General features: G+C 45.4%; 1 protein-coding gene across 1 annotated transcript in view; it reads left to right on the top strand.

The window, feature by feature from the left end:
- Positions 1-20,564, top strand: part of Trpc7 (transient receptor potential cation channel subfamily C member 7) — a 160,884-nt gene that overhangs the window by 132,684 nt on the left and 7,636 nt on the right. Inside the window, exons 8-10 of the mRNA XM_004665085.2 lie at positions 4,417-4,612; positions 9,778-9,999; positions 11,175-11,255. Of these exons, the coding sequence (XP_004665142.2) occupies positions 4,417-4,612; positions 9,778-9,999; positions 11,175-11,255 (499 nt within the window). The remainder of the gene's footprint in view (positions 1-4,416; positions 4,613-9,777; positions 10,000-11,174; positions 11,256-20,564) is intronic.

Raw genomic sequence — 20,564 nt, 5'->3', positions numbered from 1 at the left:
CCATGATCCTAGCACTCAGGAGACCGAGGCAGGAAGTTCGCCTTGAGTTTGAGGCCAGCCTGGGCCAGAGACCCTACCAGAGAGAGAGGAGGTTCGGAAAGAAGAGAGAGAGGGAGAGGGAGAATAGGTAATGATGTGTATATGAGCCAGAGGGCATCACAACTTCACAAGATGGAGGGGACAGCGCCAAGGGCTCAGCCCTTGAGATCAGCAAACATTTTATTGTCTTGCTCGCAAGACCAGCCTTCTTTCTATGAATATATTATTATGGGTTCCAAGGTCAAAGTAACACAAATCTTTCCCCACCGAAGGCAGTGGGGCCAAGCTTAATTTATTTTCTGTCATATGTTAAACTAGATGACACCCGCCTGACATCTCATGTGAACTGTAAAGTTTTCATTGCCATAAGAGTAAAATGTCACTGAAGGGACTGGAGAGATGGCTTAGTGGTTAAGGCGCATGCCTCCAAAGTCTAAGGATGCAGGTTTGGTTCTCCAGGTCCCACAGAAGTCAGATGCTCATGGTGAAGCATGCATCTGGAGTTCGTCTTCAGTGGCTAGAGGCCCTGGCTTGCCCATTCTTTCCCTGCCTCTCTCTCTCTCTCTCTCTCTCTCTCTCTCTCTCTCTCTCTCTCTCTCTTTCTCTCTTCCCCTCTCTCTGTCTCTAATGAATAAATAAATAAATAAGTAAAGATAAATTTAAAAATTCATCACTGAAGTTTATCCCCACACCCTATTTTTTTCTATGAAGATGTCTGTTATTTTCATGTTGAATTTTTAAAAAACTGTTCATATAAGCAGATGTAGTAGTGCATATTTATGATTTCAGTACCTAGAAGGTGGAGGCAGGAGGGTCATGAGTTGAAGGCCAACCTGGGCTATGAGACCATCTCTACACAACAGCAACACCTCTTTGTTCATCAGAGGCTAGGGTTCAGTCATGGTGGTATACCAGTCATCACTTCAAAACCTGCAACTAGGGCTGGAGAGATGGCTTAGTGGTTAAGGTGAAGCCTGTGAAGCCTAAGGACCCAGGTTCAATTCCCTAGTACTCACATAAGCCAGATACACAAGGTGGTGCATGTGTCTGGAGTTCATTTGCAGTGGCTAAAAGCCCTGGTGTGCCTATTCTTTCTCTTTCTCTATTTGCCTCTTTCTCTCTCTCTCTAATAAATAATAATTTTTTTTTTTTTTGGTGTTTTGAGGTAGGGTCTCACACTAGCTCAGGATGATCTGGAATTCACTATGTAGTCTGAGGGTGGCCTCGAACTCATGGTGGTCCTCCTACCTCTGCCTCTTGAGTGCTGGGATTAAAGCATGTGCCATTACACCTGGCTAAATAAAATATTTTTTTAACCTGCAACAAAATTCCTTCTCACTAAGGTTGAAGTGAATTAAATATTCCAAACTCACAGGTTTAATTTTTACAATACAAAGTATATATATTTATATTATATATATATTTTTTATATGCATGTTTGTATGTGTGCAGAGGGAGGAGGTGGTGAGGTTGGATCTCTTTCCACAAACATCAGATTCATATGCCATATTGCATGTGATTTTTATATGGGTAGCTGGAGGATTGAACAGGGCTGCCAGACTTTGCAACAAGCATCTTTAACTGCTGAACCATCTCCCCAGCCCCAAAGTCACAATTTTAGAAGAAATAAAAGACAAGTGAGAACATTTCAGATTCCAGTTTTTCAGATTCTTGGATGCACAGAGAATGAGTCTAACAGCTGGCTACACACACAAAGACACTCCTACATACACTTGGGAAAGCTGTAAATTCATGCAAGTCAAGAGTAGATTTTAAGCCTAAGTGAAAGGCACTAGTATTTTTGTACCTCTTCTTGAATAAATATCAATGCTTGAGACACACTGTTTTTTGGGATTTTTTTTTTTTTTGAGATCTAGTTAATTCTGACCATTTGTGGTTAAATGTTAAAAACCTGAAATGTTAAGAGGGGGGGAAAAAAGTCCTCTCTTATGTAATGGTACCAAAAATTTGGATATAAACTAAATAATTCAACTGTATTACCAAATGCATAGGCATACTTAAACCAACAAAAGAACAGCTTTTTAAATTGGATTCTATGTCATAAGCCTGATGCAAGATCAGAGCTATAAAGTTAGGACTATGAAATATCCTTGGATCTCAATCTGAAACCATGGAATTTGGTAACTTCAAAGACCCAATATTCTTATATTAGAATAATTTTACACTTCTGATATTCTTACCAGAATACGCTTCCCAGTCAGATTTGGAGGGTTTCCTCAGGAACTGGGCCAGTGTAGGCATATAAACCCTACCCTCATTTCTAATCAAGCCATCCCACTTGAGAGGACTGGCTTGGTAGGTGTCTGACCTTGATTTAAGTGAGTCCACCACCGAAGTGCTCATGAAACCCATGTGAGACGTCCTGGAGCAAGGGCCCAGCAAGTGGCAGGCAACAGTGATGCCTGCTCAGTCTCAGGCTCCAGGTCCCAGTCCTAGCTCCCTTTACGCATGGGGCTGTGTAGTCTGGGATGAGATGGTTGCGAGTCTACCGAAGGAATGGTGTACTTTCCAGGGCTAATAATACTCAAGAGCCAACATTTGCCCTGGTGTTTAATTTTAGATGTTTGATTAATTACAGCAGGATAAAAATGATATCTCAGCTAGGAGCCCCAATAAACAGATTGAATTTAAACAAGATAGACTGCCACATAAGATTCTCTCCAAGTCTTTGAAATCTGAAGATCTCATTATTTCAGAAGTAGATATCACCAGCTGGCCTAGCTCCATTCCAGGTTGGTGCGACCCATTAGTGCCTGGTAATGAGAGGGCAGCTTTAATTTAAAAAGTATAAGCTGGCATACCACTCCTAACCCTAAGGAGTCTACACTCTTCCACAGAGATACTTGTACATCCATGTTTATTACAGATCTACTTCTAATAGTTAAAAATTGGAATCAGGGCTGAAGAGATGGCTCAGAGGTTAAAGTGTTTGTCTGCAAAGACTAACAACCCCGGTTTGATTCCCCAGTACCCACATAAAGCCAGATGCACAACATGGTGTGTGTATCTGGAGTTTCATTGCAGTGGCTAGAGGCATTGATGTACCCACTCTCCCTCTCTCTCTCTCTCCCTCTCTCTCTCTCCCTCCCTCCCTCCTTCTCTCTCTCTCTCTCCCTTCTTGTAAAGAAATAATTATTTTTCAAAATGTAATCAGCCTAGATGCTCATCACTAGATGAATGGATAATGAAAATGTGGTACATACACACGATGGAATTCATTTTTATAAGACATTAAATCTTTTTATTTTCATTTTATTTTATTTATTTATTTACTAGAGAGAGAGAGAGAGAATGGGCATTCCAGGGCCTCCAGACATTGCAAATGAACTCCAGATGTATGCACTACCTTGTGCATCTGGCTTACAAGGGTACTGGGGAATCAAACCTAGGTCCTTAGGCTTCAAAGGCAAATGCCCTAACCACTAAGCTATCTCTCCAGCCCTTACACTATGGAATTCTTTTTAACAGTATGGAAAAATGTAATTATGAAATTTGTGGGAAAGTGGGTGGACCTGGAAAGAATCATATTACGTGAAGTGACCTTAATTTAACCAAAACTGCACATTCTCTCTGGTATGCGGGCCTTAGTTTATGATATCTATAAGTATGTTTATATATAGGGGCGAATATCTACAGGTGAGCTGGAAGATGGGTGAGGGACTAGCAAAGAGCACATATGACATGTAAAAAAGAGAGAGGAAGATACTGGGAAGAGGGGGGCTGGGGGAAAGGGAACCTGAAGAGGATGGGAGTCAACAAAAAAACTAATTATGGGTTGGAGAGATGGCTTAGCAGTGAAGGCATTTGCTTGCAAAGCCAGAGGATTCCAGTTCAACTCCCCAGGACCCATGTTAGCCAGAGGAACAAGAGGGTGCATGCATCGGGAGTTTGTTTGCAGTGGCTGGTGGCCCTGGCGTGCCCATTCTATCTCTCTCTCCCTCTCCCTCTTTCTCTCTCTCTCAAATAAATATATTTTTTAAGTTATAAAAAAACTAATTATATTTGAAAATGCCAGAATGAACAAGACCTAAATCTCTATATGTCAGCTGAAATAATAAACAAGTGGTTTAAAGTATGAGGTTGGGTTAAAGACACCTGATGGCAAAACCTGCCAGCCTGGTTTCAATTCCCCAGTACCCACATAAAGCCAGACATACAAAGTTACACATGCATCTGGAATTTGTTTGCAGCAGCAAACTTTCTCTCTGTCCCATTTTTTCCACCACCCTCCCACCTCTACCTGTCCCTTTCTTCTCTGCTCACAAATAACTACATAGAAATATTTATAAAACAAGTAACAAATAAAAAATATGAGCTGATTTAAACGGCATGAAAGGACTGTCTGTCTTCTTGTAGGGTTGAAGAGAGTTTCAAAACCTTGTTTTGGTCCATATTTGGCTTATCTGAAGTGATCTCGGTGGTGCTGAAGTATGACCACAAATTCATCGAGAACATCGGCTACGTTCTCTACGGCGTGTATAACGTCACCATGGTGGTTGTACTGCTCAACATGCTGATAGCCATGATCAACAACTCCTATCAGGAGATTGAGGTAAGGCTGCTCAGAGGACGATGCTCTCCCTTCCCTCAGTTGGTCGACATCACTGCTTTCAGAACGAGTGTAATGACATTGAGCTAGAATCCCATTGAACAGGCATTCCTGGACCACTACGGGGGTGTTTCCTGTCAGTCTGCCACATGGTCTAGCTGCCACCACTCCAGAAGGGCCCCGTGACAGAAAAAAGAACTGGGGTCATGTATTCTCTTTGACATGTGTCTCCTCAATGCCAATGGCCCAAGGCATGTCAACATGACCATCTGCCCATACCTTTTCCACCTGCCATAGGATTCTTATGAAGAACTCATTGTTGGGCTGGAGGGATGGCTTGTGGTTAAGGCACTCACCTGCAAAGCCTAAGGACCCAGGTTTGATTCCCCAGGACCCACATAAGATAGATGCACAAGGTGGCACATGCGTCTGGAGTTCGTTTGCAGTGGCTAGAGGCCCTGGCACACTCATTCTCTCCCTCTCTCTCTTCCTCTCTCTCTCTCTCTGTCTCTCTCTTTCTCCCTGTCTCTTCCTTCCTTCCTTCCTTCCTTCCTTCCTTCCTTCCTTCCTTTCTCTCTCTCTCTCTTTCCCTCTTTCTCTCAAATATATAAATAAATAAATTTAAATTAAAAATAAAACCTACTGAGCTGGGTGTGGTGGCACACGCCTTTAATCCCAGAATTTGGGAGGCAAAGGTAGGAGGATCGCCATGAGTTTGAGGCCACCCTGAGACTACAGATTGAATTCCAGGTTCAGCCTGGGCTAGAGTGAAACCCTACCTCCAAAAAAAAATAAAATAAAATAAATAAATAAATAAATAAATAAGTAAAATTTTAAAAAATAACTACTGAATGTCCCATGGGGAAGTAGCTTAGTATTGAAGTGTGTGCCTGGCATGCACAAGGCCTTGGGTTTGATCCCTGGTAATGACTGAGTGGGAGAGAGGAAGGGAGAAAAAAGGCGGCCATGGCTCAGATAAATAAACTGTGATATAGCCACGCTTGAGAAGATGTGACTGACATGAGAAATTTTCTAAGACACTAATGAATGAAAAAAATAAAAGTTATAAAGAAATACACACAGGGGCTGGAGAGATGGCTTAGTGGTTAAGCGCTTGCCTGTGAAGCCTAAGGACCCCAGTTCGAGGCTCGGTTCCCCAGGTCCCACGTTAGCCAGATGCACAAGGGGGCGCACGCGTCTGGAGTTCGTTTGCAGAGGCTGGAAGCCCAGGCGCGCCCATTCTCTCTCTCTCCCTCTATCTGTCTTTCTCTCTGTGTCTGTCGCTCTCAAATAAATAAATAAATAATTAATTTTAAAAAAAAGAAAGAAAGAAAGAAATACACACAGGCAAACTTCATATTGACATAATAATACACATGCAACTAACCATACAGAAAGAAAAAATGGAAGAGCTAGAGGGATGGCTTAACAGTTAAGGCATTTGTCTACAAAGCCAAAGGACTCAGGTTCGATTCCCCAAGACTCACATAAGCCAGATGCAAAAGGTGGCGTTCATCTGGAGTTCGTTTGCAGTGGCTGGAGGCCCTACCACACCCATTCTCTCCCTCTCTCTCTCTCTCTCCCTCCCTCTTTCTCTCTGTCAAATAAATAAATAAAATTAGAATATTTTTAAAAAGAAAAGAAAAGGTGGAAAAGGCCTGCCAAGGATAGGACTACATTCTTCCTCAGTGGGCTGAGAGGAGTTGGAAGCAGAGGAGAGACTCAAAAGAGCCTTGGTGCATTGCGTGCTCGAAGTTTAAGGAATAGGTCTGTATTTTTCACATAGAAAAATAAAGACCTTCATGTTCTGTGGCTTTTATAACAAATGCCACAGATCGTGTGGCTTAAACATCAGACATTTATTTCTGCACAGTGGTAGAGGCTGGGAGAGCAAAGCGTGCGGAGGGATTGTTTCCTGGGACGACTCTCTCCCTGCCTTGCAGACAGCTGCTTTCCGACTGGCTTTCCACCAATCCTCCTGGATTAAGGTCCTGCCCTTGTCACCTCACTTAACCTTAACCACCTCTTTGAAGGTGCCGGCTCCAAGTATAGTCACGTACTATGGTGCTGAGGGTTAGAATTGTAATAGATGAATTTTAAGAGGCTACTTACTATTCAACTCATATCTGATCACTTTCCAATAGCCTCCCCACCTCCACTCCCATAGATCATTCCAAAGGGTAGGAGCTGCGTGTTTCGGGGTCGGGAGGAGCAAAAGCGCTTGGCATGATGGGCGCTGCAGGAGTCTAGCCTGGGTGAATAACAGCAAGAGCTGAGAGGGGAGCAGAGAGCTGGGCGTGAAGCATGAGCAGCCCAAAGCCCTGGTGTCTCCTCCGGCTTTCTTACACACAGTCCCCAGCGGAAGGACAGCCCACTAGGGAGAAAGGACTGGCTGCTCAGTTAATCTTGTGTGGAAACGCGGGCACCCACGCAAGAGGCAGGTCTCTCACTGCATTCCTAGGCTGGTCAGCAAACAGCCGTCACAGGCAGTAAGGAGCAAAAGGGCCCTGATTTGAAACCATGAAGGCTTTTAGAGAAGCCATGCTCTTACCACCACAGCATAACTCTTCCTCTTCCTCTTATTTCCTGTCCTACATTTCTTGCATGGGGAGACCAGTAGTGACCCCTAAACTCTCAAAGCTTCCAGTCTAAAAAGACCTAGGCAGCAAATCCCCATCAGACTACAGCAATGCACGTCCTCAACCAACACTGGCAAAAGGGAAGCCAGCTGGCTTTGCCCTTAGACCTGTGGCACATCCCATCCCAACAAGTCCACACAGACCCGTGCTGGGTTTACACTGGCTTTCAGTGCCATTTCATGCTTACCACAGCACTGTGTGAAGGAAGCCCAGTTGCCCTCTCGTCTGGATAAGCAAACCCAAGACACAACTGTAGTTACATTGTGAATAAAGGACTTTGAGACCACATCTGATTCTAAATCAATCCCATCCTCAAATGAATGAGAATATGCATAGTTAAAAATTAAAAAAAAATAGGGGCTGGAGAGATGGCTTAACAGTTAAGCGCTTGCCTGTGAAGCCTAAGGACCCCGGTTCGAGGCTCGATTCCCCAGGACCCACATAAGCCAGATGTACAAGGTGGTGCAGGCATCTGGAGTTTGTTTGCAGTGGCTGGAGGCCCGGGTATGCCCATTCTCCCCCCACCCCCTCTCTCTTCCTCTCTCTATCTGCCTCTTTCCTCTCTGTCACTCTCAAATAAACAAAATTAAATAAATAAATAAATAAATAAAAAATGGACCTGGGAAGATGAGTCAGCAGATAACAGCACTTGCTGCACAAACACAGGAGCCTGACAGGGCCTGAGTTCAGCTCTCCAGCACCCACATCGTTAGTAACCCCAGTCCTAATCATTGAGCTCACTGGTCAGCCAGCCTGACAGAAAAAAAAAACAACAGCAGTAGTCCTGGTTCAGTGAGACACTTTGTCTCAAGGAAATACAGAGACAACCAAAGGGGAGGAAACCTAAGCTTCTCCTCTGGCCTCTACATACATAGGCAGGGAACATACCTACTCATGCAATATGCATATACACCACACACATACACACACTGCAACACACATACTATACACACACACATAAAAAGTGGGGGTTTTTTAGCTTAAAAAAATAGCCTCAGCTGGGTGTAGTGGTGCATACCTTTAATCCCAGCACTGGGGAGGCAGAGGTAGGAGGATCGCCATAAGTTCGAGGCCACCCTGAGACTACATAGTGAGTTTCAGGTCAGCCTGAGCTAGAGTGAGACCCTACCTTGGAAAAACCAAAAAAAAAAAAAAAAAGAAAAAAGAAAAAAGAAAAAAGAAAAAAGAAATCCTCAAATCCTGGGCTAGAGAGATAGCTCAGCACTTAAGGCGCTGGCCTGCAAAGTCTAAGGACCTGGGTTTGATTCCCCATTACCACATAAAGTCAGATGCACAAAATGATGCATGCATGCATTTGGAGTTCCTCTGAAGTGGCTAGAGGCCTTTGTGTGTACCCATTCTCCCTCTCTTTCTATCTGCCTCTTTCTTTATCCCATAAACAAAATATTTTTAATTTTTTTTAATCTTAAAATCCATTTTATTCCTGTCCTCACATTGACATTCTAGGACAGAAGTTCAAGGAGCCTGTCTACAAGAAAAAAAATGCACCAGCTAATACTCAGAGACCCACTCAAACACTCTAGAGTTAACCCCACATCAGAAGCAATGAGTCCCTGCTTTCTCTTAAACCTACCACGAAAGAAAAGAAAGTGGCTGGGTTATCTCCTAAAAAGCTATAGTCAGGCTTGGTCCCCTTGAGTCCTCCTATCTTGTCCTTTTAGCATTCCCCTGGGTTGGCATTCTGACCATAAATACATTTTCAGCAAATAGCTGCTATCCAATAGGGTAGCCACTATCCACGTGTGCCCATGGAGCACTGGAAACGAGGCTAGTCCAAACTGATGTGTTCTATAAGTTAAGAAAAAAAAAACTCATGCTAGATTTCCTAAGTCTAGAACAAGGAAATCTATCTCATGAATAATTTTTCTTTTTGGTGGTGTTGGGGATTGAGTGCTGTATCACTGAGGTCCACCCCTGGCCATAACTTTTATAATAATTACTTATTGAATAGCCACATTTCAGGTCAATTAGATGAAACATATCACTGCAATTAATTTTACCCTGTTCCACTTCATTTTTTTTTTTAAATAATGCGGCTTGTAGAGAGTTTCAACTTAACTAAGAGGCTCCTCTTCATGGTTCACACAGTACCCTTTCTACTGGGTGGCATGTCCCTAAGATGTGAAAATAAATTAGCAACTTGATCCTGCGGTGGTTAGCAGATCAGCTGGCCGAGCTGGAAAACGTTTGTGGACAGCAAGATGAGAAATGAGAGGAAAGATGCTAGCAATGAAAACACCCACTGGAAAGTATGTGAGGGCAGCTATTTTGGCTAAAGCTTTTCCATCATGAATCCCAAGGTGAGGGGGGAAAGTTAAGAGCAGTGCAGTCACATGGTCTTCGTGAGAGCAAGCCCCCCCATGCTGCGCCATCCCCAGAGAGTAAACGTCTACAAGAGAACCAGTCTTACACCAGTCTTGTTCTTGCACGCTGGGGACTGTGTCTGCTTGTTCACGCTGCGCTCAGTTGTGGCCTTTGACGGTGTGTCATTTATCCCTCGTTCCCCAGGAAGATGCTGATGTAGAATGGAAATTTGCCCGAGCGAAACTCTGGCTGTCTTACTTTGATGAAGGAAGAACTCTACCTGCTCCCTTTAATCTAGTGCCAAGTCCCAAATCATTTTATTATCTCATAATGAGAATCAAGACGTGCCTCATAAAACTCTGCAAATCTAAGGCCAAAAGCTGTGAAAACGACCTTGAAATGGGCATGCTGAACTCCAAATTCAGGGTAAGTAGCATTTGCTTGATAGGGTTAGAAAAGGTGGTCACGGGGGGCGGGCGGGGGAGAGGCTGGAGGGATGGCTTAGTGGTTAAGGCGCAGTTAAGGCACTTGCTTGCAAAGGCTAATGGCCCGAGTTTGATTCCCAAGTACCCACATAAAGCCAGATGCACAAAGTGGTGCATGTGTGAGTTCATCTGCAGTGGCTAGGGGCTCTGGCACCCCCATTCTCTCTCTTCTTGCAAATAAATAAATAAAACATATTTAATAATTAAAAAAAAAAGAAAAGGCAGTGCCAAGTGGAGATGGAAGGATTGTGTGTTTGAGTCAGACAGGCATTTGATACAGAGAAAGCCAGGAACTGCAAGGGGTCATTGTCTTGCAGAATCTGCTGGGCATATGAGCAAAGACTCACCTAGTAATGCCATGGAGAGATACAACTGGGACTAAGCAAGGTGCCTGCTGCCTGGGGAGTCATGACCTCAGTAAGAGGATCTCCTTCATGGACATGGAAAAGAAATAGCTTTTCCTAGAAGAAGGATCTCTGAGGAAACATCTCCCTGCTCACTCCTTCCCCATGCTGGAGTTTCTCAATGCTAATTAGCACAGGACAACCTCTGAGACAGAACCTTCCAGACAGAAGGCACACACCTGGGTGCTTCCTGAACTAGGTGGACCAACAACATTCTGTCACTGTGACCATCCTACAGAAAGAGAGTTCTTAGGGCTGGAGAAATGACTAAGCAGTTAAGGCACTTGCCTGCAAAACCAAAGGACCCAGGTTCAATTCTGCAGGACCCACAGAGAGCCAGATGCACAAGGTGGTGCATACATCTGGAGTTCATTTGCAGTGGCTAGAGGCCCTGGCGCACCCATTCTCTCTGTCTCTCTCTATCTGTCTTTTTTCTCTGTCTTATAGATAAATGAATAAATAAAATAATTTTTTAAAAAAAGAAGGAAGGAAGGAAAGAAAGAAGGAAGGAAGGAAGGAAGGAAGGAAGGAAGGAAGGAAGGAAGGAAGGAAGGAAGGAAGGAAGGAAGGAAGCAGGCAGGCAAGCAAGCAAGCAGGCAGTTCTTAGAACATGACAGGGAGGAAATCGGCTTTCAAGGGGTCCCCTAGAGACCTGGGTATTGTTCATTCAAGTCCTGCCATATGTGCATGCATACATGTCTGTGTGTTCCAGAAGACACGCTACCAGGCTGGCATGAGGAATTCTGAAAATCTGACAGCAAACAACACCTTCAGCAAGCCCACCAGATATCAGGTAAACACCCCTTACCCAGGCGTGGATGGAAATAGATGCCACTAAGGCATGGGATTAATCACACGGCAGTGATCCCTCCAGAGCTCAGCTTCCTTCCTTCACCAAACTCCGTGTGCCTGCGCAAGTTTGACTTCCAGGAATGGAGGGCTTGGAGATGAACTATTTCTCAGGCCCATGATTGTATTGAACTCTAGGCAATGAGAAGGAACAGGAGAAGGTGCTGGTTTTAAGGCTTTTGGTACTGGCACTGCGTTGGGAAGCACCTTACATGGGACATATGGAATGTAACATGAAAGAGGAGTTGATCACTTATGACCCAAGCCTATGTGACCCTGGGCACCCACTAAACCATCTGGAATGTCATATCTGGAGGCCTGGAAAGCTAGGTTTTTCCCCAGGACCACAGGTGGTAACCCTATGGCAGTAAGACTTAGCAGTGGGCATTCACAGAGTGAGGCACATTTGGGGGTGTCTGTCAGAGCTTTGAAGAAAGGAAAGAGAAGCAGCTTTCTTAGAATCTGACCCTACAAGGGCTGGAAAGGTGGCTCAGTGGGTAAAGGTACTTGATTGCAAAGCCCGCCAGCCCAGGTTCAATTACCTAGCTACTCATATAAGCCAGGTGCAGAAAATAACTCAAGCATCAGATTCATTTGCAGTGGCTAGAGGCCTTAGAGCACCTATTCATAAAAATACACACTCTCACACATGCAAGTTAATAATTTATCTAACACAATACTACTGACTGAGCATATAGAAAAGGTTTCCACCTTCGTGGCACCTCCAGCATAGTGAGAGGAGAGGAACATGTGACCACACTAATAGCCTGTGACATCAAGTTGGTTGAAAGACCCAAAAAGTAAAGATTAAGGTTGGAAAGTGGAGAGAAGCAGGGGAGTCTTTGCTGGAGATGGGGGTATCTTCATGCAGAGGGTAGTTGGCCAAGACCTCACCAGGAGAAGGGGCAACTCTAAGGGCTTTCAGGCAAAAGAGACATTATCTGTACATGTCCCAAACAGGACTGGAGAGATGGCTTAGTGGTTAAGGTGCTTGCCTGCAAAGGCTAACAACCCAAGTTCAATTCCCCAGGACCCACACACAGCCAGATGCACAAAGTGGCACATGCATCTGAAGTTCATTTCCAGCAGCTGGAGGCCCTGGCACACCCACTCCCTCTGTCTCTCTTATATCTCTCTGTGCTTGCAAATAAATAAATAAAAATATTTTTTTAAGTCCTGAACACCTAGAGAGGAGAGTAGAAAGAGATGAAGTCAGAAAGAAGTAAGGGAGCCCATCACTGAAGGGCGTGATTATCCTAAGTTCTCTAGGAAGGTCAAGGAGAGGAGAATAAGTTTGCAGGGACTTGGGGAGATAGAAACATTGTACTGATGCTCCCATGAGAGGAGATGGGAGCCCTGTGAGGAGGGGGTATGGTTTCAGTTGGCATTATGAGTAGGGCAGAAAAAAAACACACAATGCCAATGCATGTTCTGGGCCTACACACAGTGACGTCTGATGTTAGCTAGGGTGGCAGCGCCCAGCATGACTCTCAGGTGTGTGTTTTAAACAACGAGGTAGATATCAGACTCCCCAGTGCACAGCTGCCCTGTGATAGGAATTAGGAGTAAGGTTGCCCTCATTCTGTGGGTGGTTAATAAGGGTTAGAGGCCCACAAAGCATATCACTAATGACAAGTCCAGAGAGCAGAAAGCTCTCCCTCACCAAGATGGCAGCTGACCACCAACCCTTGTTCCCTTGTTTGTTTTTTTTTTTTTTTTTTTGGCTTGTTTGTTGTCTTTGGGTAATGGAGACCCATGTGCTTTCAAAGTGACCAATCCAGCCCACCCAACCTCATGCCTAATTTACATCCCCAAGCGTGGATCTCACATGCACATGTAAAGTGACCAATCTAAACCATCCTGAAGTTGATGCCTAATTCACATCTCTAAGGGTCTGAGGAGCCCCAATCCAAGTCACAGACTGGGTTATTACTTGGAGCTCCGCCCCTCTTGGGGCTTTACTTTCTAATAGAGCCTCACTAAGCTTCACCTTCTGTGGTTTCTGATGCTGTCAGTTCTTTGCGAGGCACGAAACCCTGAACTCAAGCATGACTGGCTTGAGGGTCTAGTGACCCACGACTGTCCGGCACTCCCGCCTCTCTGCTAAGCCCATCCAGAGCCGAGAAGGACTCCACAGCTCTCGAAACCTGCAGTGCCTTGACTACTAGCCTGCCACTGCTGTCAGGAAACTTAGAAAACCCCCTTGTGATCGTTCTAGAAATGACTACCAAGTCTGTGTATCACTTGAACCAGCTCCTGTGCCAATGATGAACGGTCGCTCCAGGTTACCCATTGCAAACATGCGAGCCATTCTCTCCCTACCTTCTACCTCTGCCCCTCCCCCACCACAATCAGCAATTTTGATCCATGCTGATCATTTCTTACCAGACATAAAATTGAAACTGTATTGAGTACCCTTTGGGGCCGAGGTGAAAAGGTGACAAGTCCTGGGTGCCACCTTCCCACGGGGAAGCAATTACAGACTTCGCATCCTCCAGATACGGGTCTCTAATTGAATCACCCCACCCATGTTTCAGCAGCCAGCTGTGCAATGAGGAGGGTTTAATTGTACAATTAAGAAACAGCTCATCCTTCACAGCACTTACAGTCTTATCAGATGACATGGACTAAGAAATTGGCAATGGGCAAATCTTGAATTTAATCATGCACAAAATTGGGACTGCCCGTTTTGATCCGTTCTGAGCTATTTTACAGGCTAAATCCTTTGGTCAGTGGGAGGATTTTTATTTCTCGGCCTCTTAGAGAAAAAGCATAGATTACCTATGTCACAGAAAATATAGAAAATCCTAATGGGTTTGGGCCAAATCTCTCCTGGTTTTGAACAGAATCAGCTACTGAGATAAAGGAAGGCTGATGGAGTATGAATGTCCTGTGCCCAGAATGAATCCTGTCTGAGGGAGATATTTTCAAAATCAGTCTTGGAGCCATCCAGTTTCTGTCTCCCCTCATTACTACGTCCTTTCTTCCTGCCTTACATCTCCCCTAAGGACTTCCTGCCATGATGACAGGGAGCAGCTGGTTTGCTGCTTCAGGCTAGGCTTGACCTTGGAAAGCTTGTCTCACCTTGTGTTTTGTGACTCTGTAGAGAAAAGCCTCAAACTACTTACTCACCTAGTCATCACTAAAAGAACAGAGAAACCTGGCCGGCAGGCGTTAGAGAAAAGGAACTGAGAGGGAGCTCAGTAGGGCTGAGGTCCCTGCCTTTATTCATAACCATCCTCATTTGCTCAAGATAGAAATCAACCTTGAGGTCATCCCAAAAGACATCTGGAAGCATGCTGTACAGCAGGGCGAGTGACACCTCCCCACATTCCCAGGAAATAGGTGCTACCCTTCACCCCATTTTATAGATTAGGTAACTGAGGCTTCTTGGCTGAGGCCACACACCTGGTTGTGACCCAACTGGTGGAGGACACCCCTCACTCCACACCACATCACCCATGTGTTTGCCCGCCATCCCTTGACATGGTGCCATGCTAGAACTTCCTCGGGCCCTGCCCTGTCTAGGTTTGACATTTCCCTAGTGTTGACTAGGTTTGAGCACAAAGGAGCCTTTAAAGCCAGTGGCTCTTGAGTTCATTATCTTGTGAATTTCAAAGAATTGACGAGTGTAGACACAGCAGAAGGGGAAGTTAAGCACGATTCACTTTAGAAAAGAATACTCCTGGGTTAGAGAGATGGCTTAGTGGTTAAGGCACTTGTCTGCAAAGCCTAAGGACCCAGGTTCTATTCTCCAGATCCCATGTAAGCCATATGTACAGGGTGGCACATGCCATCGAGTTCGTTTGCAGTGGCTAAAGGCCCTGGTGCACCCATTCTCACACTCTCTCTCTCCCTTTCTGTCTCTAATAAGTAAAAATAAATCTTTAAAAAATAAAGAAAGAAAGAGAGAGAGAGGAAGGAAGGAAGGAAGCAAGCTCCTAAGTAGGGAGGGGTACGGAGCAGGTAATCTGCATGGTGATTTAGAACCGGTCTTCTTATAATCTTGGAGATATACCTTACACATTGAGTTGGGGTCAACTTTACTGGTTAAATTTAAATGTATAATAGGGACCTTGATTGGCTGGTGAGTCAGGGAGGAGAGCACAGACTCATAGTTGGGGGATGGGGCTGGAGAAGCCAGAGAAAAATCCCTAGAAGGAGGAATAACCAGAAAGTGAAACAGAAGGCTTCCCCTATCTCCACCTTGATGAACCAGGTTTAGGCTCACACTGGAATTCTAGTCTCACCAGGGCAGGCTGACGTGGATGGTCTTTTGGGCCTGCATTCCCAACTACCTACAAGAGAAGGCTACCTTGCTCCTGAGCTTTACCTCTAAGGTGAGATCTGTCACAGCCTTGAGCCCAAAGGGGGCAATAAGTAACAGGCCCCCAGCAGCAGCAGGGAAAGCCAAAATTTGGACTTGAGCAGTGATCTGAGGCTGTCTGGACTGTGTCTTGAGTGTGATGTGAGCCTCCTAGCCTTCCGTACCACGGAAGTTTCCAGATGAGAACCCACAGAGCCCAATCTACCTCCCCTTCCCTGTTCTCCAAGCCCTCCCTAGAGCAGGCATCTCACTGAGTACCACCCTGTCAGCTTCTCATACTGAGGTAGAGTTCCAAGAAATCCTCTAGCATCCTCCAAAAGATGAAAGACCTCCTCCCTACGTATGTGAGCTTATGAGTTTGGTTCCATGTTGTCTCTTCCTTAGAGCTCCATGGTGGTTAAGGTTCCCAGTGTTTTCCTTACATGGTTCAGCCCTTCAGCTTCTCGGAGCCCTGTGCTATCAGGGAAGGGTGGCGCCCACAGGTTTAAGGATCTCTGGGTGCTCTGCTTGTCTCCTCAAAGTCTGACTCGTCACTTATCAGGAACATGAGCTTCTTGATTTTTGCAAGGTCTTTTCCATGTGGTTCTGTGGCCATGATGCCAAACAGTAGAACAGAACAGGATCTTAGTAAGGTGACCAAAAGGTACTTTCTTCAGAGTTGCATCATGGTCTGTCCCAAGATCCAGTGTGTCATTGGTTAGGAGGTATAGACCCAATACACCCACTTTCTGATAGGTATATCTCTTCATGACGAAGCAAGTCACATCGCAAATAAATTATCAAACCCAGGTACAGTCATTCAAACAAACCCCAGCCTTTCTGAAGCAGTCTCTTCCCCTGAACACCATGAATTGTTTGGGGCTTTTTAATTAACTTTTTTATTGTGTTTGAACCTTTTTTTTGTTACGCTTTGTTTTAGTTGTTTTGAGACAATGTTTCATGTAGCCCAGGCTGGCCTTGTCCTCCAGATCTCCCATTTTTAAATTTTATTTATTTTGTTGTTTTGATTACTTAATTGAGCTGGAGAGATGGCTTAGCAGTTAAGGCGCTTGCCTGCAAAGCCAAAGTTCCCAGGTTTGATTCCCTAGGACCCACATAAGCCAGATGCACAAGGTGGCACAGGCTTCGAGTTCATTTGCAGTAGCCGAAGGCCCTGGCATACCCATTCTCTCTCTATCTGCATCTTTCTCCCTCTGCCTCTCTCTCGCTCTCAAATAAATAAATAAATAAAATATTTTTTTAAAGTTAAATTAATTATTTGTGTGTGTGTGTGAGCATGTGTGAGTGCAAGCATGCACGTTTCACACCATGCACGTGGAGATCAGAGGACAACCTTCAGGTCAGTCTTCTGTCTGTCCATCTCATTTGTGGCAGGAGTTCACACTCTGCACTCTCCCTCTATTGTGGTTCTTTGCTGCACTTACCTCAAGGGTCTAGAAATTTCTGTCTTTGCCTCCCATCTCACCGCTTCAGGCCTCTGGGTCTGGGGGTCATCAAACTCAGGTATTCTAGCTTGAGTGGTGAGTACTGTGTGTGTGTGTGTGTGTGTGTGTGTGTGTGCGTGTGCGTCCACGCAGCACCCCAGAGTAGAACAGCGTGTGTCTTCTTCCACTGCTGTTCTGCCTGTTCTTATTTGAGTCTCCTACTGATCACAGAGTTGGCTGGTATCAGCCTCTGAAGATCCTCGGATCTCTGCCACCACCCACCCTACAAACAAACACACGCTGGACAATGGTTACAGATGCCTGTGGCCACACCAAAGCTGTTGATGTGGGTCCTGGGATTGAACTCCAGTTGTCTCTTAGGCAGCCTCAGGCCCTCACGCTTGCACGAGAAGTTCTTTTCACCACTGAGCTGGTTCTCAGGCTTCCAGTGGGTTGTGAGTCTTCTTGACAAACCTGCCACATGGCCTTTTCTATAGAGGCCAGAGGTAATGGCACAGATAACTTGCGGCTCTCCTCCATTCTGACATCAGCTAAGCCCACTCTAATAAGTGGCTCAATGCCACTCTCCCATTTTATCCACTCTTTTCCAAAAGTTCCCCAACTTCTCTTTTCCTGAGTGGCAACATCCCTTCTGTCTGGATCCAACCTCACTGGCCCTCTTCAACATAAAATATGCATCCTCTTCCTCTATAGCACCCTTGGCCACCCTGGTGGCACAAGGAGCATTGTCCCTCCCATACATTAAAGGTCCACGTTCCCCTCCACCACCAGCAGCCCCAGCCACCTGGACCCTAGGAGTCCTGGCTGGGGCACTGTGTGCCCTCATGCTTGGATGCAAATCTCTGTGTGACACCCGTTCTTACCCATTGGGTTTCTCATTTGCATCCACTCAAGTCTGCCTTTGCTGAGTAATATCACTAAATATACTCCTCTCTGGTGCTTGCTACAGGCAGGGGGCAGGGCCAGGAGAGATCGGGAAAATTCTTCATGAAAGGAAAGGACTCAGCGGAAGATAACAAGTCCCAGACTCGGCACAGAGCAGCACACCTTGTCCCCAAGCGGTGACAGAGGGGAGGCTTCTGACATGCGTGTCAAACAGAACATTTTCCAACTGCTTTTCGCTTTCTGCTAACAGTACTAGCATCTCCTTGTAAATGCCATATTATCTACTGCACATGCGGCAGAGGCAAAAGCTCAGACCCATAAGGACATAAAGTTGTTAAGGGTAACAGTGACCAAGGCACTTCCCCTGAAGGCCCTTGTCACTGAGGTGGTAACTGGGTTGGGGGGTGGGGGATGAGGTGAAAAGTCAGTGAGTTCACACAAATGTGTAGTTCTCATTCAGGTCGGATTGCATATGAAGACTCTGCCATAACAATGCATGTTGATGACTCCTAAGAAAACGTTTGCTTTTCTACCCTTTGAGCTCCAGGTCAGGTTAGGCATGTGGGTGACCAAGAAAGGGCACAAGCATTCATGTCCATGCCAGTGATCCTCTTCCCCAGCAGATAGCCACTGGATGAGGTCACCCATCCACCGAGACCTAGGGAGGCTTCCTCCAATGTGAAAGGTTGGTACCCAGAAGCAGCCCAAATCCAGTTCATCCAGTGAATGAGAAATGCAGCTCATCCCACAACCATCAGGGAGTGAACCTTTCTGGGGAGGGGGAGGGCATAGACAAAACTCAGCAAAAGTCCTCCACCTTCCACTTCCCATCTGTGTCTCCTCACTCTTGAAGCCTAGGGTTCCTCATCTGTAGGTAACAGCTCTCTTCTCACTATATTTCCCAGAGGGTTTGATGAAAGAGACCAAAACACCCCTCCTATATGGGAAGCGCTCATCATGCTTGTATCTGTTCTTTTCATCCTTTCCCCCTTCCTCCCCAAAGGCCACTGTGTGTTACAGAAAGCCTATGAGCTGGAGACCTTCAATTTAAACAGATGGAGTTGGGCGTGGTGGTGCACACCTTTAATCCCAGCACTCGGGAGGCAGAGGTAGGAGGATCACTGTGAGTTCGAGGCCACCCTGAGACTACAGAGTGAATTCCAGGTCAGCCTGGGCTAGAGTGAGATCCTACCTCAAAAGAATAAAATGGGAAATTTTTATTATTATTTGTAAACGTTTTACTGTTAACCTCCATACATACACACAATGTACCCTGATCATAACCCCCTCCTGACCCCTTTTCTCCCCTATCCTGCATGGCCCCTCCACTGAGTCCCTTCTTTCCAACAAGTCCCTCTTCTTTTTTGATGACATCATTTTTCCCTCCTATTACGGAGGTCTTGGGTAGGAAAGCTTCAGCCACCAGGAGGTCATGCAATAGCCACTTTGTGTCTACAAGACAGGTTCACAAAGCACTCCTCCCCTGCCTTTGGCCCTTGCAGTCTCCACCTTGTCCTAAATGGTCCCTGAGCCTTGGAGGGTGTGATAGACGTGTCTCACTTAGTGCTTAATACTCCACTGTCACTTCTTCCCAGCATTTTGAGGAGTTTTGAGTCACTTCAGTGGTCACCACCATCTGAAAAGAGAAGCTTCTCTGGCCCAAAGTGAGAGTGGCATTAATACATACATGGTCATGAACATAAATATTTAGATGGCAATTTGGTAGGCATAATATATCCATCTAGCCAAACCACAATAGTAGCTTTCCCACCCTAGGGTTTATGCCTACCCAGCTTTTCAGTACCAGGCATGAATTACCTTCCATGGAGCAGGCCTCAAATCCAATCGGAGCCATAGAAAAATATTTTGAACTTTCCTTTTTATTTATCTTTTATTTTCAAGAGAGAGAGAGAGAATTGGAGTGCTAGGGCATCAGCCACTGTAAACAAACTTCCTACACTGCTGCCACCTAGTGGGCATTGTGATGCACTTGCCTCACTTTTTGTGCTTCTGGTTTACATGGGATCTGGAGAGTCAAACGTGGGTCCTTAGGCTTCACAGGCAAGCGCCTTAACTGCTTAGCCATCTCTCCAGCCCCATGCGATAATTTTAAAGAATCAGCTTAATCATGCAGCACGCTGCATAGGAAGGGCCAGGACAGCTGCTGTATGCATGGCAGAGCCCCCCTCAACAGCACTCACTTTGATGCCACACCTCAGCATTTCCCATCTACATAGTAAGGCTCTTTGATTGATGGATCTAGAAACAAAGGAACTATTTATTTACTTGCTTGCTTTTCTGAAACAGGGGCTCACTACATAGCCCAGGCTGGCCTTGAACTCACAATCCTTCAGTCTCCTGCAAATTGAGATTTCTTACATGTACCCAGCAGGAACCCTTAGTTATTGGGGTTTGCCTTAGAAGGTAATACACTTTTTGTTGTTGTTGTTGTTGTTTTGAGGTAGAGCCTCATTCTAGCCCAAGCTGACTTGAGAATTCTGTCAAGCTGGCCTCGAACTCACAGTGATCCTCCTACCTCTGCCTCCTTAGTGCTTGGATTAAAGGTGTGCACACCACACCCAGCCAACAACTTTTA

Source organism: Jaculus jaculus, chromosome 6 (assembly GCF_020740685.1).
Source record: "Jaculus jaculus isolate mJacJac1 chromosome 6, mJacJac1.mat.Y.cur, whole genome shotgun sequence".
Taxonomy (NCBI): Eukaryota; Metazoa; Chordata; class Mammalia; order Rodentia; family Dipodidae; genus Jaculus; species Jaculus jaculus.
The sequence above is the reverse complement of the archived record's forward strand: the minus strand, read 5'-3'. Positions and strand labels throughout refer to the sequence as shown.